The sequence below is a fragment of the Plecotus auritus genome (genome assembly GCF_963455305.1).
Source record: "Plecotus auritus genome assembly, chromosome: 7".
NCBI lineage: Eukaryota > Metazoa > Chordata > Mammalia > Chiroptera > Vespertilionidae > Plecotus > Plecotus auritus.
In genome coordinates this window covers 303,202-330,856 of record NC_137774.1, presented here as the reverse complement: position 1 = coordinate 330,856, position 27,655 = coordinate 303,202, and the positions used below count along the sequence as shown (strand labels likewise).

At 53.4% G+C, this 27,655-nt stretch overlaps 1 protein-coding gene across 1 annotated transcript; it reads left to right on the top strand.

The window, feature by feature from the left end:
* Positions 1-1,713: 1,713 nt before the first annotated feature.
* Positions 1,714-25,513, top strand: FOXK2 (forkhead box K2; the record flags this gene model as incomplete). Its single annotated transcript, XM_080681194.1, has 9 exons — positions 1,714-2,114; positions 11,837-12,031; positions 13,053-13,200; positions 13,618-13,764; positions 18,531-18,724; positions 19,509-19,684; positions 20,704-21,000; positions 21,196-21,405; positions 24,487-25,513. The coding sequence occupies 9 exons, from the start codon at positions 1,714-1,716 to the stop codon at positions 24,681-24,683; spliced, it is 1,965 nt and encodes a 654-aa protein (XP_080537320.1). The 3' UTR covers positions 24,684-25,513.
* Positions 25,514-27,655: the final 2,142 nt, after the last annotated feature.

The window sequence follows — 27,655 nt, the reverse complement described above, 5'->3', positions numbered from 1 at the left end:
GATGAGAGAGAATCATGGATCAGCTGAACTCCTGCATGCCTCACACTGGGGATCAGGCATGTGCCCTGATAGGGGCTCAAACTGTGACCTCCTGGTTCATAGGTCGACACTCAACCACTGAGCCACGCCAGCTGGGCAGGTTCATCTTTTTAAAAGTTAGATTAGGTCATGTTCCTCCTCGCTGGAGATTCACTTAACGCAGAATCCAGTGTATGGATAGCAAGCCCTCGAAACGCTCCCTGGTAAATGCTCCCGTCCTCATTCGTGGGCTTCTCCTGCCGTGGACATAACAGGATAAGCATATTCCCTCCTCAGGGCCACTGTCCTTGCTGTTTGCCCAGATGCCACTGTGGTCCCTGGCTCTGGCCCTTCAGGGCTCAGGTCACATGCCTCCTCCTCCTCTGGCCTTCCTGCCCATGCCTGGTCCCTCACTCCACCTTACAGCACCTGCTGCGTGTGTATTCCCACACCCTCCAGCCAGATTCCAACCCCGAGGCAGGCGCTCTCTTCCCGCACCTGTGTCTGCATGTGTCAGGTGCTCAGTACGCCTCTCCTGGATAAAACCTCATGTCTTGCCCGGCTAGAGTGGCTCAGTGGTTGAGCACTGACCTATGAACCAGGAGGTCACGGTTGGGTTCCAGTCAGGGCACATGCCAGGGCTGTGGGCTCCATTCCCAGTGTGGAGCGTGCAGGAGGCAGCTGATCCATGATTCTCTCTCATCATGGATGTTTCTATCTCTCGCTCCTTCTCCCTTCCTCTCTGAAATCAATAAAAATAATAGATAAATAAATAACAAAAGAAACCACACGCTTTGTAAAACTCGGGTCTGGGGTCTGTCTCCCCGTCTGTCTGCAGCTCCCACAGCGACACCACCTACCTCCAGAGCATCTGCTGGTACTGCTACTCCCCTCGGGCACCCCACTCCACACGCTGGCTTCCTTTTGGTCCTCCTCCCCTCCCACACTGCGGCTGCACGCTGGCGGGACGTGGCTGCCTGGTTTGCTCACTGCTGCATGGAGGGCGCCCGCAGGACCGGCCGTGGGTGCTGCGCTCTGGTCCGGAGCGTGTCCAAGGCGCCCACGCGCATCTGCAGGGTTTTCACTGATTACGGAACATCCAGACCATGACATCCTCGATGTCGGGGCGTCTGCTAGTTATTGTAACGGCGGTAAAACCGGACAACGTGGAAGCCGTCGGTGTTGGATGGTCTCAGACGGTAACTGCTGGTTCACAGGAGGCAGTGCCCGCAGATGGAGGCTCTGCAGTGACAGCAGAGGCCACGGGCGCTGCAGCCCATGGGCGGGCGCGTCCGACCCGACGGAGCCGCTGCCTCAGAGCAGGTGCCCCAGCCCAGCCCCCCGCACGACCTTGACCCGGCCCTCGCCCCCGCCCCGCCGACCCCGCGCCGCTCCCCGCTCCTGGGCCACCCCGCTCCGCCCCAGGTTTTCTGGGCCTCCCAGCCGCCTGCGTCGGGCGTCGCGGCGGGACGTGCAGCGCCGGGTGACGTGCCTCGCCATTGGCTGCCGCCGGTAGCCCCACTGCCGTGCGTCGCCTCCATAGGCGGGCGCGCCCGTCCGTCAGCGGCCCGGCGCCGCACGAGCGCGCCGCGCGTGTCCCGCCCCTCGCCGCCGCTCGTCGCTCGCCGGCCGGCGGCCTCGCTGGGCCTCAGCTCCGTGGCGGCGGCGGCGGAAGGCGCCGGCCCGCGCAGGCCCATGGCGGCGGCCGCGGCGCTCCCGGGCGCGGGCGGGCCTCCCGCGGGCGGCGGGGCCGGCGGCGCGGGCGGCGGGTCCCCGCCGGGCGGCTGGGCCGTGGCGCGCCTCGAGGGCCGCGAGTTCGAGTACCTGATGAAGAAGCGCTCGGTGACCATCGGCCGCAACTCGTCGCAGGGCTCGGTGGACGTGAGCATGGGCCACTCGAGCTTCATCTCCCGGCGCCACCTGGAGATCTTCACGCCCCCGGGCGGCGGCCATGGCGGGGCGGCCCCCGACTCCTCGACGCAGCCCGGGCCCGACGCCGGCGGCGACTTCTACCTGCGCTGCCTCGGCAAGAACGGCGTGTTCGTGGACGGCGTGTTCCAGAGACGCGGGGCGCCGCCGCTGCAGCTGCCGCGCGTGTGAGTGGGGGCCGGGGCCTGAGGCGCACCCACAAGGAGGACCCCGACCCCTGACCCGCCCATCCTGCCCGCAGCCCCGGCTGCCCTCCTCTGACCCTCGACCCGACCCCCACCCGCCACCCCGGATGGATCCCAACCCAGGATTCGTGCACCCCACTCACCAGGACGCAGACTGCAGCCGCAGCCAGCGACTCCCCTCCGCCCCCCAAAAGCTGCAGGCTTAGGCACCTGTGCACGTGGGTCCGGGGGGGGGGGTTGGTTTTTTTTTTTGCTCCTCTGTGTGTTGTGGGAGTTTGCATGTATTTTTTATAACCAGCACGTAGGCAAAACGTTCAACTAGTTGGTGGAACTGCCCCAAACGAAAACCTGTATTTTCTTGCCTGGGGATGGGGTGTCTGTCACCTCTTTCTGCAGATTTTCGGTAGTGAATTACGCCAAGAGCGTGATCTTGAAGCTGCGGGGTCCCCTTCTCTCCAGGCCTGCTTTCGGCAGCCTGAAGATGGTGCGTTTTTAAGTCTTTGCCAGAACCTTGAAATTTTGGGGAAAGGGGACACTTTTGACTTGTTACAAGTCAGGTGCGTGTTGAGGCCGCCGCGGTGTCAGTCGGGGAGCTGCTGGGATGCCGCCCGCCCCCCGGGCCTGTGGCTCCATGAAGTCACCTGCCTGCCAAGCCTCTTGCTTTGGGAAACGCCGTCACTCCTCAGGTGTCCTCCTCAGGTGTCCGGCCCACCGGTGGCGAGGGGAGCCCTTGTCCGCAGGCGGGGTTTCACCGCTTTTAGCTGTTGCCACGCGGTGGGAGCGCGGCTCGTGGCTTCGGTGGAGTGCGATGCCCGGGACGCAGCCTGGGACGGGGCGCCCCGCGCCTTCCCGGCCCCGATGGGAGCATTTCCGCCCAGAGTGCTGCCCAGCACCGAGGCAGGGCCTCCTAGTGTGCGGTGTGCTGCTCGCAATGACTCCATGTCACAACAGAGGATGTTGTGTCTTCACTCTGAGGATGTTGAGATTTTTTTAAAGAAAATGCTTGTTACCACTCCGCCCAGAACGTTTGTGTGGACATGCTAACCATGGCAGTAGTTGGGCCTTTTGGTGAGGGAGCAGAGCCATGCTTTCTGAGGGGCACAGGTGAGCCTTGCAGAGAGAGGACTGAGAAAGCGGTGGGTGGGGTGGGGCAGACCAGACCTGGGCCCGGGCCCCTCTGCCCTCCGAGGTGGGCGCTCCTTTTGCACAGAAGGGAATTTTGCATTTGCAGCATGAAGTAAGTGGGTGACTGTAAGACTTTGCAGCACCTCCCTTTTGTAAGGCGTCATTTTTAAGTTTTCAGTGTAGGGAGGTAACAGTACAGGTTGATGGAATAAATGGTGTAGAGACGATGGGCACTAGCTAAATGTAGACAAACTTTTAAAAATTCTTTTTGAAATTAAACTCAGTTTTATGTTACAAGTTCTTTGAAGTTAAAACATCAAATTGTGTAAGTTTGAAAGCACGTGTAATGTGGAGCAGTTATGCAGAGGTTGGAATATCCTATTGTTTCAAATTCGCCTGCTGAATTGACAGTCACTGTGGAGTTAAAAAGTAGGACATCCCAGGGTTGGTCTGTTACTTGAATGACAAGGATTTTATTCCAATTCCAACATTAAGATGAATGTACATTTTGTAGTTTGTATTAAACATTTACATACAGAGTAGAGTACATGAGTAGTTCATGCCTAAAGTGTGCTTCATCATTTTATTAAAATACCAAATGTACTAATTTGGGGGGAATAGATAAAGATGAGGATGTGATGAGTGTTCTTAAATGGTTTGAGTAAGATGTGAATACAAGCACCTTTTCCTCGTGGTTGGTGAGCCCGTGCCCAGCATGGAGCAGTGTGTGCGGATGTGTGTGTGGAGGCGAGGGGGCGGGATGGCAGAGATGAGAGGATGTACAAGAATGCCAGGGCCTGTGGTTTTCCAGAAAACAAGTGATTTCCACAAGGTATGCAGGGCTAACATAAAAAGAAAAGCATCTTTTTATCCCCGGGAGTGTCTGACTTGGGTGGAGGTGCAGGAGTTACTGGGAATGGGGTGGGGAGTGTCTCCGCTGTGAGCTCCGTGGGGAGCCCTGGGTGACCTGGGCAGGGCTTCTGCAAGTGGGCAGGTTGAGGTGGCCTTGTGGGCGTGGCTGGGCTGGAGGCCGGCTGGGGAGGGTGAAATTCTGGCTGGAAGAGCCCCGGGGGGGTGGGGGGGGGCGAGCTGTGGAGCCTGAGGTTTGCTGGGCTGTTGGGGGATCGGCTTTCACAGCCCAGAGCCGGAGTGAAGACTGTCCTCTTTGAGGACAGGCTCCGCCTTTGTCTGCGGACCTGGTCTGGGGCCTGAGTGAGCAGTGAAGGGTTTTAGCTAGATTGGTTGGACAGGAATGTCTGAGTGTGTTGTTACTCTTGTTGCCATGGTAGCAAAGTATAATTTATAAATAATAAGCAATTCTTTAACAATTGTTCATACTTTGAAATGTCGACTGAATTTGACATTATTTTTTATCAATAAGATCCTACAGTATCTAGTAGCCAACATAAATAGAAGAAGTTGGATTTATTATTGCTCCAAACTATTTAACATGCAGAACTGCCACTGTTTATTTTGAAGGGTGGCCGTGTTCCTAGGCTAAACGAGCTGTCAGTGATCCAGCAGCCCCGCCTTTTCCATGTGGCGAGTTTTAACTTGCAGATCACACTCGGTGATGTCACACGTGAAGACTTTCTCACTAAGTTAGAGATGGCGTCCTGTGAGGTGGGACTGGAAAGAGGCCACGGACAGTGGCTTCTGGAGCTTTCCAGGGGCGCTCCAGGAGGAGAACTCAGGAACTCACAGGCTGGGTCTTGCTCAGAAACAGGGATGGGGCAGAACTGAGGTTCTCAGAGAACAGCAGACCAGAAAGAGGGCAGTGATGGGGGCGTGCGGAGAGGAGCTGGTCTCGGGAAAAGGGCAGGGCGCACATTGATCAGGACGTTTACGATGAGGAAGGAGGCTGCCTGTGAGGGGGAGATGGAGGAGGGAGTGGGGTAAGAAGGGTTTGTGGGTGGGTGTGGTATTGTAAGGAGAGCGGAGGTGAGGTGAGGGTAGGAGGCGTGGAGACCTGTGGATCACCAGAGTGCAGTGGGTGAGGGAACCACTGAGGGCGAAGCAGATGCCCAGATGGCCCAGGGCGTGAACACAGACGGGGTGTGAAGGAGGACAGAGTTCCCGGGAGAGTTAGGTAAAATGGGGTGTCTTGTTTGAAGACCCGACAGAGCCAGAGCCACTAGTGGGCCACTAGCGGGCCTAGCATTTCCTTTTCCTTTGTTCATTCGCTTAAGTTTTTTATGCGCCCTCACCCCCCCCCCCCCCCCCCCCCCCGCTTTTGGCAGCCGTCAGTTGTTCTCTGCATCAATGGTGTGTTCTCTTGCCCCAGGGTTGTAGGGTTGGCCGAACCCCTTCGCTTTATGACCTGAGCCTCTGACGAGCTTGTCAGCAGAGCTGAGAGTGGGGTCCAGGAGGCAGACTCCGGGACCCACGAGGGGGTGATGTGTGGGGGCAGACGCACACAGCAGAGGGGCAGAGGAGCTTTGCACTGTGAAGTCTCAGGGTACAAATTAACTACTTTTAGTGACCACTATGCATTTTTCTTTAAAAGCTACAGCGTGCGTTCATTTGGCAAATGGAGATACATTTTTATCACTGGTTTGTAGACAGCGGGGAACACCGCGTAGCTATTTTAGCATAATTGTTACTTGACTAAGTTAAAAAACAATAACCACCGGCTCACTTCTTCACTGAGTGTTTAGTAGTTCTTCCGGGGGTAAAACTGTTCACTTTAATGTTCACTTAATGAGTAGTTTAAGACGGTGGAGGTTTTAAATCATTTGAATTTCTAACACATTTTGAGGGACAAGCCTACGTGGTGGGACTTGTGTGCCCACTCACTGTATCCGGACGTGGTGAGGATGGCTCTGGAGCTGGACTGCCTGCGGTCTAGTTCCCTCATTGGTGACATGGGGATCATAGCTGCCTGTCATCATGGGACACAGCACCGGGCCTGTGCCCCTGCTGGACATGTGTTTGTCCATCACAGTGTCCTGGTGTGGAGGGGCCGTGGGATCCAGTGTGACAGACAGGTGATGTGGTCAGCGTCAGCTGGTAGCCAGGCCTGGAGAGGTCCATCGGGGATGCCCCACCCTGTCCAAGGCTCCGTTCCAACCTGTCAGCCTCATCACAAATATTCCTGCTTCAGGGGAAGAGGAAAGGCAGAGGCTCTGCCTTGGGCTCCATCAGGAAAGGGTCTGATGGGAAGGACAGTGTTCATCGCAGCTGTCGGTCATAGAGCTTTGCCATTTACAGTGTACTGTTTTTCTTTCTTAAACTGCTTTTTTGATGTGTGAGAACCACATACGCCTTTGAAACCTGGGCCAAGGTTTCTTTCTGGGGCAGTGAGGACCGGAAGCTGGGCTCCCCTGCAGGTCTCCAGGCAGGTGAGTTGCTGGGGGGTGCCTGGGAGTGATGGGTCCAGGAGCCCCTTCCGCTGAGGCTGTAACTCATCTCCTCACTCAGCTCTCTCCCCTGCTGCTCCTCCAAGGGGGGACCAGGTCCTAGAAGTGGCACAGAGCCACAGCCTGTGCCCACTGACTGCTGACTGAGGACAGGACTGTTCTGGAACATTCTCACCTGCTGGTCACCTAGAGACCGGCTTCTAGTCACACACGGCGCCCGTTCCCGTTCCCCCGCTGACCCGCAGGGTCCACCTAGAGCCGCAGGGGCAGACGCTCAGCAGAGCCTCATGTATAGTTGGTGGGCATCTTCCAGAAAGTGAGGCTGATACAGCAACAGCAGACTTTTCTGTTGTAAAACGCTTTGCTGAGGAGAAAGGTTTTTTTGGAAAATGAAGAATAGTTCCAGCACTTCCAGTCCCAGTAATGAGGATTTTTGAATCTGCTGATGAGCCTTCATACACCAGGGCGTGTTTAAGGCACACATCACTATTCCTATGATTTGAAACTGTGTGTTACTCTATAGGACAGAAAACCCTATACAAGTAAATTGGAGGCTTACTTCCAACTTAGTTTTGGGCTTTTGTTTTTTGTTTCGTTTGGTATTTTCAGAATATAATAGCATTTTGAGTGCAAAGGTGATGTTTTAAAAATGCTAGTTTTTCCATTTCTAAACAGATGGAGGATGTTAGGATTGTGCCCATCGGTTTTTGCAGCTCTTTGAGTTACAAGGGAGAAGATGTAGTTTAAATCTAAACTGCCCATTCCGATTCCCCCTTGAGTCTTCTGTTCCCACTTTGCCTGGTCTCCTGGATGTAATTCTCGGTTGACAGGTTTTTTCTTTTCGTTCCTGATGAAAAATCCATCTGTTAACCTTATTGAGAGAGTCCTTATACATGAGAAGTTACTTCTCCCTTGCTGTTTTTAAGATTCTCCCTTTGTCTTTTGTTGGTTTAATTATAATGTCTCAATATGAGTGCTTTGTGTTTCTTCAGCTTGGGGTTTGTTGAGCTTCTTGGATTTGTAGGTTCGTGTCCTTCATTTGGGAAGTTTTCAGCCGTTATTTTTTCTAATATTCTTTCTGCCCCTTTCTCTTTACACCTTGGGATTCCCTAGTGTGTGTTGTTGGTCCGCCTGCTAATGTCCCATGAGTCCTTTGGCTCTGTTCACTCTTCACTCCTTAGACTTGATAACTTCAAGTTTGTGGTTTTTATTTCTGCTTGCTCAAATATGCTGTTGGATCCCTATGCTGAATTTTTTTTTAATATATTTTATTGATTTTTTACAGAGAGGAAGGGAGAGGAATAGAGAGTTAGAAACATCGATGAGAGAGAAACATCGATCAGCTGCCTCCTGCACGCCCCCTACTGGGGATGTGCCCACAACCAAGGTACATGCCCTTGACCGGAATCGAACCTGGGACCTTTCAGTCCGCAGGCTGACGCTCTGTCCACTGAGCCAAACCGGTTTTGGCCCTATGCTGAATTTTTCTTTTTAGTTACTCTCTGTTTCATTCCTTCTTTTAATTTCTCTTTATATTTCTGTCTTGTTCATACATCACTTTCCTGTTTCCTTTAGTTTTTTGTGATTTCCTTTGAGCTGTTTGAACATATTTAACACAGTTGTTCTAAGATCTTTGTCTAGCAAGTCCTGTGTCTCACCTTCTTCAGATTTCTGTTAAATTACTTGGTTCCTTTGACCGAGCCATACTTTACTGCTTATGTTTTGTGATTTTCTTATTGAAAACTGGACATTTGACTTTTATAATGGAATAGCTCTGGAAATCAGATTCTCCTTCCTTCCTAGGGTTTGCTGTTTGTTGTTGGTTGAAGGCCATAGGAGTCCTTTGTACCTGGTGACTTTCCCAGAGTTATTGCAAAGACTGTCCTCCTCGACAGTGTGATCCCTGCAGTCCTGTTTCATAGCTTATGTTCAGCCAGTGTTTTGACAGGTTTCCTTGAATACCAGGAGCTCCTCCATCTCCGAGTCTTTGCAAATCGGGTCTGTGCTCTGGGTCAGGGTGGCACTGCCTAGGGGTCAGCCCAGGGTGTCTGGTGAGGTATCTGTTCAGGTCTTTTGCTCCTTTTTTTTAAAATTTTTATTTTTTTAAAAATATGTTTTTATTGATTTCAGAGAGGGAGAGAGAGATAGAAACATCAATGATGAGAAAGAATCACTAATCGGCTGCCTCCTGCACACCCCACTCTGGGGATTGAGCCCGCACCTTGGGCCTGTGCCCTGACTGGCCATGACCTTCGGGTTGATGGGTTGTCGCTCAACCACTGTCTTTTGCTCATTTTTAAATTGGATTGTTTTCTTCTTGACTTTTAAGAGTTCTTTTCATATTTTAGATAGCAGACCTTGATCCGGATGTCTTGCAAATATTTTCTCCCAGGCTGGCTTGTTTTCTCATTCCCTTGATGAATGTCTTTAACAAAAAACAAAGGAAGAAACAATAGCTAAGATTTATGAGTGCTTACCTATGTTCCAGACACAATTTGTAAGTGCTCTTTAAAAGTGTTGTTTTATTGTGGTAAAATACACACAACATGGTATTTGCCACCTTGACCATCTTTAAGGTGCACAGCTCAGTGGCTTGAAGCACATTCACATCGCAGTGCAGCCATTCCATCACCGCCACCTCCAGAGCCCGTCTTAGAAAACTGAAACTGTCCCCATGAAGCCCTAGCTCCTCACCCCCACCTCCAGCCCCAGCACCCACCCCTCTGCTCCCAGCCGCCACGGTCAGGCTACTCTAGGGACCTCTTACTTGACTCAGCATGAGGCCCTCCAGGCCCAGCCATGTGTCGCAGGTGTCAGGATTTCCTGGTGAAACGTTATTTAAAAAACAAGACACGTTGCAGTGTGGGCATTTAGGGAGTAGGATTAAATTTTTGAAGATCAGACATGACGGTAAGTGGGATTCTAGTTACCAAGAAGGCAGTAGGTGGAAAGCCTTTTTGTGTATAGATGGGACATTTTTCCTTAGGAGGTGTTGTGAGGGCCTCCGTGGGGGTGCTAGCTGAGGGGGTGGGGGGCTGGGGAAACAGCAGGTGCCGCTTGTCTGCTGGAGCCCAGAGCCTGCTTCTCGAGGCAGCTTCTCCTGCTGGCTTAGCTGTTTATGTGAGTGGTTCTGGGTCCACCTGAGAGCTGCCGGTAGGGCCTGGAGCCCTGGGAAGGCTGTGGGAAGGAGGGTCTGATGGCTTTCAGTGTTTATGTGCATTTATTGCCTACTGATGACAACAGCCAAAGTACAAATTGAGATTCTACTCTGGACAGTGGCTCAGTGGATTAATCATTTTTTAAGTAAGCCATCTGATTTCCTCTTGAACAAGTCAGAATATTTCTGGAGAAATTCTGCGGGAAAGGCACCAGCAGGCAGTGCATAGACAACCCCATCTGAAGCCCGGGAGCCATGGTGTCTCGGGTTTTGAAAGTAGCACAGTGCGTGTGCTCCCAGCACCCTGTCACCCAGTGTGGCAGAACACATGCATATTCTAAGTGGGATAATTAAAGGCTGTAATTAGCGCCTTCGCAGTTCAGGTCAGAATGGGCTGCCATTCGATTTCAGGTCAGGTTTTTTGGGGCTGTTATGCTTTTTGGAAAATGTGAACAAGGCATTGTGGACCTGTTTAGGCACAGAGGCTACCTGAAGCTTGGCAAGGCCTCAGGGTGGGGACTTGGAGTCAGGTGCTGACAGGCGGCTGGCCCAGGAGCTTGAAGCCTCCTGCCGCCGCCTGCCCCCCCTCCCCGCCCCCGGCTGCCATCCTGTGTCGTGTCTACATCAGTGTTCCTTTCGGTGGGAGCTGCTGCTCCTGCAGGACCTCGGACTCGCCCTCTCCTCGTCCATCTTTGTCCACGCTGCTGCTCTGAATACTGTTACTGATCTGAATTGGCTCTGCTCTGTCCACTGGGGCTGTGGAGGACTGACCTCTGAGGGAAGTCAGGGGCAGGGCCTGATGGCAGGGAGGCCCCAACCCTGATGAGAGATGTCTCCTGCCCCAGCTAAGAGTTGGGAAGTATCACCTTGATGATGTCGCCGCGAGTACGGGGGACCATGTGCTGGACCCTTCCTTGGCGAGCATCCAAGTAGGACAGGGTGGTGGGCAGAGCCAGCTGAACACCATCACTGGTCGTTTGGTTGTTTAAAAATATAACCCGAATCAGGTGCTTGTAACTGGGTGTGAAATGCAGACTCTGAGACCATGAATCTGTGGAGCTATTTTTAACTTTTATTCTTTGAAGGCGTTTGGCTTGCATTTTTATTTTTATTTTTTAAATATACTTGAGTCATGGCAAGGAAGCTATATTAAAGGTGAACCAGAGTGTTGAATTGTAAACCTTTTCCCCTCAAATTTAATATGTCTGACTTTTGTTTGCTCAGTGAAAAAGCTGATAGTTTTTAAAGGAAAAGGAGTGATTTTTCTTAAATAAGAAACAGTCACAAAATTGTCTGTTTTTGCGTAGTGACCCAATTATTCTTGTATGTTTATCTTGAAAGGAATAATGGATAGTAAGGGTACTAAAGTCTGCTTTAAATCTTCTGACCTAAAATGTACTTGTGTATTTATTTATTTACTTATTTATTTTTAGATAACTTTTTTTATTGATTTCAGAGAGGAAGGAAGAGGGAGAGAGAAACATCAATGATGAGAGAGAATCATTTATCGGCTGCCTCTTGCATGTCCCACACTGGGGATCAAGCCCACAACCCAGGCATGTGCCCTGACCGGGAATCGAACTGTGACTTCCTGGTTCATAGGTGGATGCTCAGCCCCTGAGCCATGCCAGCTGGGCAATCTTGTGCATTTATTTTAAAAGGAGTAATGCCTGGGTTTTGGTTTTGATCCCAGGTCGGGGCGCAGTGTTTCTCTCTCCCCCTTTCTCTCTCAAATCAATAAACATTTGTTCGGGTGAGGATTTAAAAAAAAAGTAATGCAGATTGAGTGGTATTTGAGTCTTTTTTGAGTCTCCTTTTCTTTTTTTCCTATTTGGCTGGTCTGAAGTTTTTGTTTACTGGTGTTTTAAAGTCATAAATGCCTGGTTTGTGGTTTCACTCATTCAGCTGCTCACAACGTGAGGTGAGTGTGAGGTGGGCTTCTCAGGGGCTCCTCCCCAGCAGACAAGTCTTGTGAGCATTTGGGGCGGGTGGGCTGTGTCCTGCTGGGGTGGGCACTCCGTCCTCTAGTCCAGCCACAGGCACTGACGCTGGCTCTCTTTCAGGTGCACGTTCAGGTTCCCGAGCACAAACATCAAGATCACGTTCACTGCACTGTCCAGCGAGAAGAGGGAGAAGCAGGAGGCACCCGAGTCTCCTGTGAAGCCCGTGCAGGCCCACATCTCGCCCCTGACCATCAACATTCCAGACTCCATGGCCCACCTCATCAGCCCCCTGCCCTCCCCTACGGGAACCATCAGGTACGCGGGCCTGCACGGGGATGGCCATGTACGGTCCGTGTCCGCATCTCTGTCCTCTCCTCCTGCCTTGGTCCTTTCCAGCGCCATGGTGAGTCACGGGTGAGCAGGAGCACGCAGGGACCCTGTGCCCTTCCTTCCCGGGGGCTGGCACCGTGGAAAGGAGACGCTGAGGACACTGTCTGCTCTCAGCTCCCGATGTTATGAAACACGCTTCCCAGATGGTCCTATTTACTTACGGTTCTTTTACTTGTCATATTGGTCTAAAGTCTGAGATTTTCATTTGCAGTTTGAGGCTTGTCAGTTTGCTACAATTTTATGTAAATTCTGATGGCTTGTACTTCGGATTGATGAGTTGGATCCCAGTGACGTGACAAACTGTGTTCGTCCTGATTTCCCAAGAGAGACTGGGCTCCTCAGGAAGCGGAGGACGGTGCCTTTGGGGTACACTGTCCCCGGTGGAACCTGAAGCCCAGTACAGGGTGTTCAGGTTGTGCCTTGCTCACAGAGGACAGTAGCTGAACGCCAGGTCAGAAACAGCCACGGGACCCTGCAGGCCGCTGCCCTCCCCTTCCCGGCTTGCCCTGACCATCTTGGGTGGCTGGAGGCACGTCCTTCCAGCCCGTCCTCAGCTCCCTGGTGGGCGCGGGGGCGGGGGGCCCCGGGGCGGGAGCTTGTGCTATGTCCCTCTCCCAGGCTGGAGCCCTGGAGCCATACATAACATGTGGCTCTGTCTTTGGTCAGTTCCAGAACCATCCTGAGCTTCTCTTCCTCACTGGTGAAGCGGGGCCACCCTCTCCTGTGAGGGTTCGTTCTAGGATCACGTGATATGACACGTGTGGAATAAATCCCCACGTTTCTTGGGGTGATCTTCAGTTTCCCAGAGAATGAATGAGTTATTTTCCATGGGAAATGCTGACCTTCTCTTACTTTCACAGTTTGTTTTCCCTGGAATCAGAGCCAGTTATGGAAGCACGGTGTGAGGGTCACTGGTAGGCTGACGCGACGTCTTTCTCATCCACAGCGCTGCCAACTCCTGCCCGTCCAGCCCCCGGGGAGCAGGGTCCTCAGGGTACAGAGTGGGCCGCGTGATGCCATCGGACCTCCACCTAATGGCTGACAGCGCACAGCCAGAAAACGAGAAGGAGGCTTCGGGCGGAGACAGCCCCAAGGTGAGTGTTTCACCATCTTGAAATAGAACCCGGGGCCATGGTGTAGCTAGCGCCCTTGCTTTGTGGCCTGCGTGTCTAGTAGCCTCCCGACCAGGCCTTGGGGAAGCACATGGTCTGTCAGTGACGTGCACGTCGGAGTGGACGTGGCTGGCTCTGGGCTCACTGGTCACTGCTTAGCCTGCTCTCGGTAGTGGGATCTGCTGAGAGCTGAGCACATGGGGGTGCAGGAGAACCCTTCATCCTTGTGGGGTGACGTCCATTGTGTCCCAGTGCTGAAGGTGGCGTGTGTGCACACGTCTGAACACACATGTATGCACACACACATACTAAAACCACCAAGAATCCTAAATTTTAGTACATTTAGCAAAAGGTTTTGATAACTTCATTACTGTGTGTGTTTTTTTCACTTGAATACAGGATGACTCAAAGCCACCTTATTCCTATGCACAATTAATTGTACAAGCAATTACAATGGCTCCTGATAAACAGCTCACCCTCAATGGAATTTACACGCACATCACTAAAAACTACCCATACTACCGGACTGCGGACAAGGGCTGGCAGGTAAATCCATTCCAGTTTGTTATGAAGTGTTCCACCCAGTGCCTTGTCGGGGCTATTGACAGCTGAGAGGGAAGCTCAGCCATGGTGGTTTGACCGGGCCCAGGGGGAGAAGGTGCTGAGTGAGGGGGTGGCGTTCCCTCTTGGAGAGGCCGCTGTTGCCCGCCTTTTCTGACCCTTGGTGCCGAGTGGAAGGAATGGTGGTTCTAGGAAACCTCTCAGCCTACCCTTTGCACTGTCACGATCCCCACGGGGCAGGGGAGGCGGGGGTGTTGCTGGTTCTCTTTGATTAGGGCCGTCACGTCATATCTGAAATGGAGGAGTGAGTCCGGCATTGTTCTGTCTGCCTTATGCATTCCGTCTGCTGAGGTACCCCACTTTTAGAAGTTTGCCTAGAGACAGTTTTCAAACTATTTTACTGAGGAACCCTTCCTCAAAGACATCTTCCCGGTTGGCCAGACATGAAACATGGATGCCATGTGGCCTGTTAGAGTGGGGAGCCCACCCGCCTGTCCGCCTGCACTTCAGCCCATTCCTGGGGCGTCTGGAACCAGGGCCTCCTCAGAGGACACTGAAATCAGTGCATAATATTTGCATGGTTTAGCTTTTTAATTTAGTTTCACTTTTAAACCTTACATTGTGTATGTTTTTTCTGTGTGTCTGTTGTGTATTTACTGGGTATGTATATACAGTAGGATCTCTGTAATTCAGACAGTATGGAAAGGTAAATTTGAAGTCTAGAATATTAAAGCATAATGAGAGAGAGAAGAAATGCACATTTATAACTTCTAAATTCATGAAGTAACCAGGAATGGCCAGGGTTCTTGGAGGCTTCATGAGTGAATGATCTTGTGACAGATGTGTCCGTTGAACCATAACCAAATGATGTAGGCAAGGGCGTGGGGGGGGGGGCATTTTCTGTTCAGTGGGAGGAAGAACTGATTTCTGCCGCCTGCAGAGGGACACGTGTGAGTAAAGCAGGCTTCCGGGCAAGCCGAGTGCTTCCTGCCTAAGGGTCCTAGTCAGGCAAGGTCTTTGGTGGTGGGACCCAGCCTCCCTCCTGGCCAAGGAGCTCACAGCGGGCAGCCTTCCTGGTGGCAGTGAGAGGCTGACAGGGCAGGCTCCCTGTCAGCGACCTGGCAGGTCTCTTCGCAGTCGCCTGATGAAACCTTGCAGAACTTGCCGGACTGTAGCTGGACGGCGAGGCTGGGCTTCGGCGGGAGCGGGGCCCACAGAAGCAGGACCCCGTCTGGCTGCCGTGGAGCTCAGCTCCCTGTGTGCGGGATTCTGAGGCTGTGGAAAGCCAGTCAGCTGGGCTTGAGGGAGTGAGAGTGTCTGGCCAGAATTAAGGACCCATTTCCCTTATGGTCGTATTGCCCTGTGTTTCCAAACATCGTCCATTTGAACGAGAGCTGCTTCTGAGCATCAAAAGGTTTTCTCACTAAAGAGGGACCAGGGCCGTGGCCATGGCGAGGGGGATGGGTGCCCTGTTGCCCGGTTGCTGCCGTCTCTGGGGAGTGACTTATCAGACCCCCTCACTGTTCAACTCTGTCATTAACGCTTGTTTTTATTGAAACGTCCTCTTTTCTGTCCAGATGAAGGTCGCAAGGGCGACTGTGCCTCTTGCCTGTGTAAGGCTGCTCGGGACATTTCACACCTGCCGCCAGCTGCTTTAGCGGGAAGGGGTTCCTGCTCAGGCCTCCCTTTGCCCTAAGGACACACCCTCTCCGGGACTCTTCCCACAGCGCCGTGGTCCTAGCTCTCGCCCCGGCTGTGCGTGCCCTTTCACTGTCGGGAGAGTCTCTGAGCTGCTCTTCCCATCGCCTGCCCGTGTGAGAACTCATCCCCATGTCGTTCCTCCTCCTCTCAACCAAAGTCCTTTCCATTTTGCAACCTGTTTTAGAAAAGAGTGGGATCCTTTTTCTTTTTAAACTGTGGATGTCCAGGTTGCGTCCTGGCCCGGGGCGGGGTGGGGAGGAGGAGCGCGGAGTGTGTGTGAGCTAGGCGTCGGTTCCTGAGGTGGTGGCACTGCTCACCACCCGTTTTGAGCACTTAGTGGGCGCCCACAGCTGCCTTTCAGGCTGACTTGATTTCTAGCTTTGTGCATCCATGGCAAGACTTGTTTATTAATCCGGAGGAAAGTCTGCGATCAAACAAGATGATCTAGGAACCTGTCTGGAGAGATGGCATGCATCTTCCCTTTGGTTGTATATTTGTGCCAAAATGTTTTCTTATGATTTATAACTATATCTTCCCAGCCCAAAGTTGAGGTGTTTGTTGTGACCATGAAGAGTCTGAGAATTCTGGGGCCCTCGGCTTCTGAAAGGACCAGAGCTGGTTTCTTCCCGTCGAGGGCGTGCTCTGTCTGTGCTCGCCCCACCCTGCACACGGCCCTTCCTCTGGAAGGTGCTGGGTGTGTTTCCTGTTCCTAAGGCGCTTTACAAGCACTTTCTGTGCAAAGCGCACACTTGAGTGCTGAGTGTTGGTCACTAGACGGACAGACGGCCCTTGAGAAACGGAGTCTGCGTGGGAAGGACCTCGGAGGACAGTGCAGAGCGAGTCGGAGTGACCATGTGCCTCTCCTCCTGGTCAGCTGAGGGCAGGAGGTTCCCGGTTCCCGTCAGCAGCCACAGTTGGGGTTTGGGGGAGAGGGTGCTCCGTGTTAGACCCTTTTCCTCAGTTGAGCGTTAAAGACTAGTAACTGCCTTTTCTGTGACCCTGTATCAGCTTCGGCATCCCTGGAGTCTGAACCAGTGTGGTTTAATGTTGTAGCTTGGTTTGATCAAATTACAAAGGCTTTGCCCTGGCCGGGTAGCTCAGGTGGTTAGAGTCTTGTCCCACTACGCCAGAGTTGTGGGTGTGATCCCTACGGGGCACATGCACGAGGCAACCCATGTCAGAGCAGAGGTGTCACCTCTCCAGGCCAACAAATTGATGTTTCTCTCTATCTCCCTCCCTTCTTTCTCTTAAAAAAATCACAAAAACCTTATTAAATTAATTTAGGAACATAGTTCATCCTGTTGTGTCTACATTAAATGCCTCCGATTACTTTGTCACATTTTCTAAAGTCTTATGGCTGGGAAATCACAGGTGACCTGGGCTTCCTTTGCCCCTGAGATGTTGTTCGAGGGGCAAGGGGGTTAGACCCCACTCTGGTGCAGACGGGCCTGTGCCTTCCAGAACAGACACAGCCACTCCCGGTCTGGGAACCCGCTGGCAGGTGCTTCGCCAGGAGGTGCTGAAGCCGCAGCGTGGTCCTGCCTTTTCTCTGTGGGTCTCCTGTGACAGCAAGACTCCAGGGTCCCCTGTGCTCGTGTCCCTCCCCTCCAGCAGCCGCACACTGGCCACCCCACCTTGGTCCATGCAGTGACGGTCAGACATGGTCCTGCCCTGGGACTTGGCGGCCAGGTTCCCAGAACCGCTGGAGGAACTCTGGACCCCAGGCAGCAGCTGCAGGGTTGCCTTGCTCACGAGTTCTACAGTGCGTCACCGCCGGGCTGTGCTTTCTCGGCCGGCAGCCTCGGCATCTGTCTTCTCCAAACTCTGAAAGGCCCGCGGACCGCTGGAGGACTGTCTTATCTTTGAGGCTTGAGGGGGCAGGTTTGGTTTTCTGCAGGACTTGATTGGAAGGTTTGGTTGGTTATCAGCTAAAGCCTGTGATAAAACAGTCTAGCTAGTATCTGTGGTTATTAAAATATTATAAATCTCACATACATTTGTTCATAGAGATTTCATAACTCACATCACCCAGCTGGCTCCTCCATGTTGCCTGTGTAGTAACTGATGCCGTGGCCTTCAGTCCCCACCACGGCCTGTGGCTGGTACCCTTGAGCGGGCACTTGGATTGTGTGCAGAAGTATTTGCTGTGTCTTGATTACTGAGCCCTCTCTGGCGATTGAGAAGTTGAGGCCATGGCTGCATTTCTAGCAGAAGGTTAATTGGGGAATTTAGAAATGATGTCTGGATAGCCCACACTTGTACTTGTTACCATTGAGGGACTTGGGACGTGTGTTCGTTGTGAATGTCCACATGGACATGCGTGCATGAAACGAGCTGAGCGCAGGGCCCTCGGCCAGCTCAGGGCCAGGGGTGCCGCCGCAGGCCTCGGTGCAGTGGCGTTTGCCCACAGTCATCGGTCTCAACCGCGAGCCGAGCTCCTTGATGCGGGAATGGGGCGGGGGGGGGGGGGGGGCGTGCTCCCTGCAGGCCTCACGCAGTCACTGAGGCTCGGGTAGAAGCCGCACAGAGCTCTGCACATGCTCTGCTCCCGGGACGGTGTCACTGACCCTTCTCAGCCGTGGACTCGTTTTCCTCCTGTGCTGCTTGGCCCAGTACTTGGTACTGCGTTAACTCATTGTAAACGGCTGTGACAGCTTCTGAAAGCGAATTCTGTGCTTAAAAGAGCATCTTAAAGGATTGGCTTATCTGGGCTCAGGTGTCACTAAGTAGGGCGAGGGTGGCAGGAAAGGTCAAACGGCCATAGTGATATCCTTGGTTTCCTACCTGGAAAAAAGGTGGAAGCTGACATTTTCCCGTTGGATTTAACTCTTTCCTTTCCTCGTGGAGTAGCTCCTGGCCTTCCTGCTGAGGGCCCCCAGCCTCCCCTGTCTGCTCACTCGGGAGGGACCGTGCCCCCAGCACCTGCTGCTTTCAGACTTCCCTGCCCTCCGCACCAAGGGTTCTGCTGTGCAGGGCACTGAAATGAAGCACATTTTTATTTCTCAGCAAAGAAATATATGAATTCTATGTATTTTTTTTATGTTTCATAGAATTCAATTCGCCACAATCTCTCTCTGAATCGTTATTTCATCAAAGTACCACGTTCCCAGGAAGAACCAGGCAAAGGCTCCTTCTGGAGGATAGATCCTGCTTCTGAAAGCAAATTAATAGAGCAGGCTTTTAGGAAAAGACGGCCGAGGGGCGTGCCTTGCTTTAGAACCCCTCTGGGACCGCTCTCGTCTCGGTAAGGAAAAAGGACAAACAGACCTCACTGCATGGTCCGCACATTCACTTCCGCGTGTTGGTAAATTTTCCTTTGGAAAATGAAGACGTACCAAATGCATTATGGTGAAATGTTGGGATGGGGATTTGGAAAAACAAAGTGTCGGATGCTCTATTTTTGTTTCCCGTGGTCGGAAACAGTTCAGATTGTTTGTAAAGTTTTATTTCAACTCGTTTCCATGTAGCAGTTGCTGCTTCATTGAACTCATTGCGTGTTGTAATATGATGAGGCACAACGTACCGTTTCAGATGGACCAATCCTGTGTTTTCCTTTCACTTGGCCTGTGGAAGCTCCTTAAAGCTACCTGGTAGCTGCGTAAACTGGATCAAATTATACAGGATTAATTGCCTGAGTTTAAAATGACACATTTTTAACTTCATTAATGGAAACTGTTTTTAAGCAAAAAAGAACTGACAATAACGTGAGTCTGAAGCTCCCCCAGCTTGCACACTGCCTGCTGCCTGGCATTGGGCACTGCTTGCACAGCGTGGCCGTCCACCTCCGTGGCTGTGTGGCCTGTGCTGGGCACGGGCGGCAGCGCCCAGTTCACAGTGACCCGGCACAGACAAGCGAGTCTTCGCTGAGTGTCCGTCTCAGTCACAGGCGTTCACAGAGAAAGTAAGACTCTGGGAGTAATTGGCAGAAGACCAGTGATAGCCCTTTTTGCACAATACGCGTGTTAAAGAACAAGGCGGCGCAGGCGTGCTTGACCTTTAAGAACCCCTGTCTTCTCTTTGGCATACAGAAGTGCCCCCGCCTCTCCTAATCATGCTGGAGTGCTGTCTGCTCACTCCAGTGGTGCCCAGACCCCCGAGAGCCTGTCGAGGGAAGGTTCGCCGGCCCCCCTGGAGCCCGAGCCTGGCGCCTCACAGCCCAAGCTGGCTGTCATCCAGGAGGCACGGTTTGCCCAGAGTGCACCAGGTGAGGCGTGCAGAGGGCAGGCGGGGGGAGGGCCGCGGCTCGTTGAGAAGTGGAGGAGGCTTGGTTCCCTGGTACCTGACACTGCACAGCACCTGAGGGTTGTCTTCCAGGCTCTGAGCATTCCTGCCGATGACCCTGTGCGGTGTCTGAAGTAATTTCGAATTAAGCTGTTTCTTAGTTGCTTCATCATTTAAAAATTTATGAAAAAGTAATACCCCCCAAAAGAAAATAACACATTAGACCAGCCTTGGGCAAACTACGGCCCGCGGGCCGGATCCAGCTGTTCTATCCGGTTCTCTTGCTCTCCCCTCCGCTCCTTTACTTTGAATTTATATTAGTTCACACAAACACTCCATCCATGCTTTTGTTCTGGCCCTCCGGTCCAGTTTAAGAACCCATTGTGGCCCTCGAGTCAAAAAGTTTGCCCACCCCAGCATTAGACATTTGATTGATTAGCAGCAAAAAAGAGTTGCAGTTTACTTGTAAAGTCACAGTGCAGAATAAAAACGTGCCCTGGGCATTAAAAAACAAACCCAAGTGTAGAAGTGTGTCCAAATTACTAATTCTCTGGTTCCTAGCTGGTTGGTGAGTGTGCGCTTTGCTGTATTGGTCCTGTCATCTGTGTCTGCCTTGATTCAGCCTAAACCAGAGAGAGCAGAGGCTGCTGGCAGGCTCACTGCGGCCTCGTTCCCTGGCTCGGTTGTGAGAGGAGGGCTGAGCCTGGGGAGCATGGCCCTCAGTCGGGCTCCGTGGCAGCCTCCTCCCATATCCTGTGTCCAGATTGTTTTTGTGAGAAGAGAACGTAGGGAGAGCTGTTGTAAGAAACGTGGATAGAGCAGATGTTGCGCTGCTGGCATTCAGGTCTATGAATGACATGTCTCTCATCGTGAGTGACGTGACTGTTACAGGGGGACAGGGCCTGCCCTGTTCTGTCAGGTAGTCAGTGTGTTGTCAGGTTTGGGGAAACGGGTGGGAGGGGCACAGGACACAAGCCTCACTCCCGCTCCGTCACCCTGCAGGCTCCCCACTGTCTAGTCAGCCCGTGTTCATCGCTGTGCAGCGGCAGCTGCCCCCGACCATCAAGCCTGTCACCTACGCTGTCGCTGCCCCTGTGACCACCTCGACCTCCCAGCAGCCCGTTGTGCAGACGGTTCACGTTGTCCACCAGATCCCAGCGGTGTCCGTCACCAGCGTGGCCGGACTGGCCCCAGCGAACACGTACACTGTCGCCGGGCAGGCCGTGGTGGCGCAGACGGCTGTGCTGGCCCCTCCTAAGGTGGAGCCGCAGGAGAACGGAGACCACCGGGAAGTGAAAGGTGAGCCTCGAGGCCATTGCTGAGGCAGCTGTCCCCGCTCCAGAAGCCGGCAGCCCCGTCCAGCCCAGCCCGTTCCCCGTGCCCCTCACGGGTGCGCGCGAGCAGGCCTGCTAGCCACGGGGCTTTCCTGTGAGCTGGTGCGGGTCTCTCAGCGCCCCGCAGCACAGTCGGTGCCATTTCTGCTCTTCATTTCAGTGAAAGTGGAACCTATTCCTGCGCTCAGCCAGGCCACCCTGGGCACTGCCAGTCGGGTCATCCAGACGGCACAGACCACCCCTGTCCAGACAGTCACCATCGTGCCGCAGCCACCCCTAGGTCAGCACCAGCTTCCAATAAAAACTGTAACACAAAACGGGACTCACGTGGTGCCAATCCCCACAGCCGTGCACGGCCCGGTGAACAACGGTAAGCAGCTGGGACCCTTCCCCTCCTTTCTGAAGGGCACGCTCAGCGTGTGCGTCCTGACTGTTAGTCAGTGTGACTGTCAGAGCCCCAACCCCGCAGACACGGGAGTGCTCGTGGGAGTGGCCCTCAGGACCCCGCGGAGGGGCCGAGGGGAGGAGCGTCTGGAAGAGCCTGGATAAAAGTACTCCCCCTTTTGCGTGCGGCCTTGGCTGTGGCCTAGAAGCAGCCTGAGGCTTGCATGGTGGAACCTCACTTGGGAGGTGTCCCTGGGGGTGTCCTCGCTGACCTGTGCCGGGCAGTGCACCCGAGGAGGGTCGGGCGTGGTTGCGAGGATGGCTCGCTGAAGCCTGTGCGTGTCGCTGTCCACCCGTGTCCTGATCGGATGCATGGAGAAGACAGGCAAACAGAGGGAGCTTGGCTCTGAGCTAAGAGACAGAGGCGTCTTGATATTTTCGTCAGGGGAATTGTTTTTTCATTTCCTTTTTAAACTAGTGGCCCGGTGCACGAAAATCTTGCACATTAAAAGGGGATTAATTAGAGGAAATAATTTAATATTGCTATTTGCCCTTTCTCTATAATAGAAGTGTCAGAGATGAAATGTATATGAAAACCTTCCTCCTGTCAGAGTCTGGGGCACACCATGTGACCCAGAGTCAAGTCCCCGCCCACCCATATGCACCTCAAAATCATGTGAGATCCAGACCCAGCCGTCCCCGCCTCCCCCCCCTACATTGGGCTAGATCCAGACCGGCCAGTCTCACCCTTGAAAAGCCTTGCCGGGCAGGGGGCATAGCCTCAGGTTCCCTGGCCCAGCGCCAGGACGGGGGGCATGGCCTGAGGTCCCCCAGCCCAGACCAGGGTGGGGGGCATGCCTTGAGGTCCCCCGTCAAGCCCTGCTAGGCGTGGGGGCGCAGCCTCAGGTTCCCCGTCAAGTCCCGCTGGGCGGGGGCGCGGCCTGAATTCCCCCGACCCAGCACTGGGGGTGCACCTTGAGGTCCTGTCAAGCCCCGCTGGGTGGGGGGCGCGGCCTGAGGTCCCCTGTCAAGCCCCACCAGGCAGGGGGGTACAGTCTGAGGTCTCCCAGCCTGGTGCTGGGGTGGGGGGGCGTGGCCTGAAGTCCTGTCAAGCCCCACCTGGTGGGGGGCGCAGCCTGAGGTCCCCAGTCAAGCCCCACAGGGGCGGGGAGGGCGTAGTCTCAGGTCCCTGCTGATTGCTTGTTAAGGCTCCTTATGGGAACTTGGCCTCAGCTGTGGGTGCAGCCATCTTTGTGATGGAGTGATGGTCAATTTGCATATTGCTCTTTTATTGGATAGGATAGGATTGTTCATTGCTACTGTATAGAAATTCAGTGGGTTTTTGTTTTGATCTTATCCCATAAGCTGCTGCATGCATTTTCTCGTGTGAATTTGTTGGATTTTCTGTGTAAGACACGTCCTCTGCCAGTGGAGACAGCCTCGCTTCCTCTTCCTGTGTCCTGCCGGCCCGGACCTGCAGGGCAGGGAGCAGCGCAGAGGCAGGCCCTCCTCTTCCTCCTCCCCGGGGAGCATCAGCTTTCGCCCGCGGCCGATGCTGACCGTAGGGCTGTCCTGTGCGGACTTGGGTGTGTGGAGAAATTCCCCTTCTGCTCTGGTTTGCCACGTAGCTTGTCATGACAGGGTGCCGCGTCCCAGCCAGTGCTTTCCTGTTTGAGGAGGATCCGTGGGTTCTTCCCTTTGTTCCTTGTGTTCCTGGCATAAACCTCATGTGGTCACGGTGAGGGCCTTGGACAGGGTGTGGACAGGGTTTGGGACAGCTCGGGGGGGAGGGGGGCAGTTGGGTGTGGGATGGTATCCGTCAGGGATGCTGGTTGGCAGTTTTCTCAGTGTTTCTGGCAGCTTGTGGGGCTGCTCGCACTGCTCCCAGAAAACGCAGCTGCTGCGGGCCGTCCCTCCGCGGCTCTCCCCACCGGACGGGGTTCTGGGCTCTGTCAGGCAGAGGTGCCACCTCTCCAGGCCCCTGTGGTCTCGTCCTTCTCTGTGGGTGAGGCGCCCGTCAGGTCCTCTGCTGCCGGGCCCCACGCCCTCGGGCCTGAGGATGGAAGGGCCAGGACCCCCAGTGGACGCTGCTGCCCGGGGTCACGTGTGCCAGGCGTGCACGGCTGCCATTGCCGGCTCTCAGCCCAGCCCCCCCTCCCTTAGAGGCAGTGCGCTTTCCCAATGGGGAGCCACTCTTCTCTTCACCGCCTGGAGTTGGCCGGGGGCATGGAGCCTGGGGCAGGTGGAGGCCCTGTGCTAGCAGGGACACCCCGTGTTGGCCTACGAGGAGGAAGGGCCCCGTGGTTGAGGTGGAAGCCGGGAGAAGCTGGGAGCCTGAGCCCCGTGCCCTGCTCCCCACTCCTGTGCGGAGAGGTCAGAGCAGTCGGCAGGGAGGGGGTCAGGGGCTCCTTGGCCACAACAGCAAAGCCATCTACTGTTGGGCCCTCCTTTGCCTCACCCTGAGCCTCAGCCTCCTCCAGGTTCTGTCAAGATGGCACACTTTCCGAAGTGATACACACGATGCCAGCTGTTCCTAAGAACACCCATAGTCAGCCTGGCCAGTGCACGGAAAGGTTACCCGTTCAGTTCCCCAACAGGGCACATACCCAGGTTGTGGGTTCGATCCCTGGCTGGGGTGTGTAAACATTGATCAAGGCAACAGATCCGTGTTTCTCTCCCTCTCCCTTCCTCTCTCACTAAGAAATCAATTTAAAAATATATATTTTAAAGTATCTTAAGAGCCTGGCTGGTGTGGCTCGGTGGTTGAGCGTCCACCCAGGAGGTCATTGTTCAATTCCTGGTCAGGGCACATGCCTAGGTTGTGGGATCCCCAGTGTGGGACGTGCAGGAGGCAGCCAATCCACGATTCTCTCTCACTCTCATCGATGTTTCTCTCTCTGAAATCAATAAAAAATATATTTTTAAAAATGTATCTTAAGAAAAATGACCCACAATCTCACAGTTTATTTGCCCAGGCTCCTGTCCCCTGGGCCATCCAGGGCTGTGCAGGTCACAGGGAGAAGCTGACATGGCAGAGCCTGGGGTCTGACTCACTGTCTCTCTGCAGCAGCGGCAAGTCCTCTGCACATGCTGGCGACACACGCCTCAGCCTCGGCCTCCCTGCCCACCAAGCGCCAGAACGGAGACCAGTCAGAGCAGCCGGAGCTGAAGCGGGTCAAGACTGAAGAAGGCGAGAGCATCGTCATCGCCCTGAGTGTGGACACGCCTCCAGCGGCCACGAGGGAGAAGGGCCTCCAGAACTAGCGGCCGGAGAGCTCTTCGAACTTTACTGTCAACTCTGGTGCCAAAAGGAGACACTGCCCATCCCGATGCTCGAGCGCCTCCTCTCCGTGGGCAGAGGGCCTGCGGTTGGACTTCATGTCGGCACTGAACACACAGACCCAGGTGGCCTTACAACTCCTTCCAGACAGAAGTCACACCTGAACTTTGAAACCACACACGGGAGCCTGGTGCCGGCAGTGTCTCCGCCCAGCGCTCATCTTTTAACCCCGAGCGGACTCGGTCCTTCCGAGTGAGGATGAGGATGAGGCCTGATGCCAGCGCATCGGCCGGACAGGCCCGCCTCTGGAGGCCAGTGCAGGAGCCCCCACCTGCTCAGAGGACGCCTGGGCTGGCAGGGGAGACAGTATTTTGTTCACACGTGGAACTAGGATATTTGGGGTGTACTTTCTTTACAAAAGAATGGGTCTTTGGCATTTCAGATCACTCCATTCTACTTGGAAACTTTGGAATCACGGGACCTTTAGTGTGGGTTTCATTTGGAGAAAAGAAGCAACGTGGTTCTGTTTGTTTTCGTTGTTTGCTTTCCGCCTGTGGGAGGCCTGACTGTGTCCGTTAAAGACCAGGAGGAGCTACGAGATGACAACTGCCCGTTTTCCGTCAGAGCAGCTGCGGATGCGTTTGCTCCTCCATTCAGGGTGAGGGACGGACAGGACGCGGCCGGCTGCATGGATGAACTGCTGGACTGCGGGCTGCACTTAACTGTTTCTCTTTCTTGCTACTTTTTGTTGTTTCTTTGTGTTGACTTGGTCCCTGGCATAATTTTCCACTCTAAGTAAAACAAGTCTCCTAAGTATTGTGTGTTTAAAACAACAGAACTATTCCTACTTATTGGGGGGGGGGGGTGGGTGTAATTCAGTCTTTTGTCACACGCCCTCTCAAATGTCACCGCTCTCTTGGTGGCTTGTCCGCTATTTTAGGTGCCGTCACCGGGTCAGCACCGTCTGACCAGCTGTCTCCCAGCTCTGCCCCAGGCACCCAGAGCAGCTGCTGGGCTGAGCAGAAATTCCGTGTTAACACAAGCAAGCGCCCTGCGGTGAAGCCTGGGAAACATCCAGGTCCTTTTCTGATTGGTGATAGGAAAGTCCATCCCCTTCGAAACGGAATCCACGAAGGCTGACTTCTCTCCCACAGAAAACAGAAGCAAGAGGACAGGAGACACAGGTGAGAGAAGGGAAGGCAGGAGGCACCCAGGCCTTGGCTCAGGCTCCTCCAGAAGGAAGCCACTCGCCTTTCCAGAGTGTTCTCGGGTCAGGGCTGAGCAGCCGGGCAACTAGAAAGAGGGCTTTGGCCTTATTGTGAATTTTTAAATGTCATCATCATAACGTTATTTATTTAAATGTAGTTATTTTGGTATTTAATTTTTTTTTTAAGAGAGGAAAAAAACCCTGTATTTTCCTGATGGAATGAAATGGCTCAGAATGGTATATTTAGGCAATTTTAAAACATTTATTATTTACCTAAAGACCAAATATGATAAATCTGTTCTAAGTATTGTGTGTCAATCCAAAGTATGGAGCTGTCACAATGTTACTGCAGATCATGCATATTAAAAATTATGAAATTACTGCAAATAGCTTGATTTATAACTCAGCCATTTAAAAAATAAAACGGAACCATCCAGTGAATGAGAGACCACGTGTGTGACAGTGGCAGAATCTCACTTGCAGATCCGAGCACGGGTGGGCACCTCAGGGCACAGCCTGCGTCTCCAGGCACGTTACCAACACCCGAGAATGTGTATGTTTACTTGCCTGTTATTCAGGAGGTTGGCAGCTTGAAAAATATTTCAGGCTGTGCTGTGTCCCGTGTGTGGGGTCGGGTCTCTCCTCTCAAGGGCCCAGACGCGCTTGTCATGCTGGTGCCCCCACTGCGAGCTCCCGGCAGGTGAATGCACAAGACCCCCCGTGGGGAACTCAGCTTGGGCGGCAGTGACCAGACACACCGCGTGTCCTCCTGGAGGCGTGTCCATGCAGAAACCAACGGTTACCACCACAGAGGACTCGGGCAGATCCTTCCTACCCAGCCGTCCATCAGTTGGTTATTTCTGAGCCCAAAACATAGACCTTACGAGTCCGAAGGAATTTCTGCTGGGATGATAAGAACCTAGTTCTCAGATTTTAGAGAGGATAGTTGTCCACTGTAAGGCAGCTGGAGGGCCTTTCAGAGGTGAGGATCGTCTCTCCTTTTTCCTTTTTGCTGCCTTACCTAGTTGGCTCATAGAAATTTAAAATATTAATTAGAAGACCGGAAAAAACATGGATTAGAAAACTACCACATTCCAAGCAAGTGTTTTTCAATTTACCTCTGAATTCTCAAGAGCCCTCAACATACAAGGGCCACTGAGCTGTGTCCCTGATGCCCAACAGTGCATGTGTGACACGGGATCCCCCTTCCCCCCAGCTATCCACTGGCAGTTCCTAAAGTCTTATTTCAAGAAATTTCTACTTTGACTTTTGCCATATGTCGGAGCTCCCTGAGAGACTAGAAACTTCACTTCTGCAGCTTTGCCCTGAACCAAACAAAACTACAAAAGGGAAACCCACACGTGACCTGCAAGGCGTGCATTCCGGGGTGTCTGCGTGCTGGTGCTGATCTGGTAGCAGGGTCCTCAGGCAGACAGCTGAGCTCCTTAAATACACTGACCCATGTCCTTCACTGGAACCAGTGTAGCCGGGAGCCATAGTCAGAGGGGTGGGGTGGTGCCAGGACTGGGAAGTCTGTGCTCTGTGACACGGGGTAAGTGAATCTTCAATCCCAACCGCCATTAGACCAGAGGCATAGTGGTGGTTTGTGTGCAAAGATTTGAAATCTTAAACGTACCAAGTTCCTGAAATCCAATAAAATATTTTTATTAATTTTGATTGAATACGGAGTATCATTGTCATTTGATAAACGGCATTTCTTCGTTGGTTTTTTACTTTACACTCTTTTCT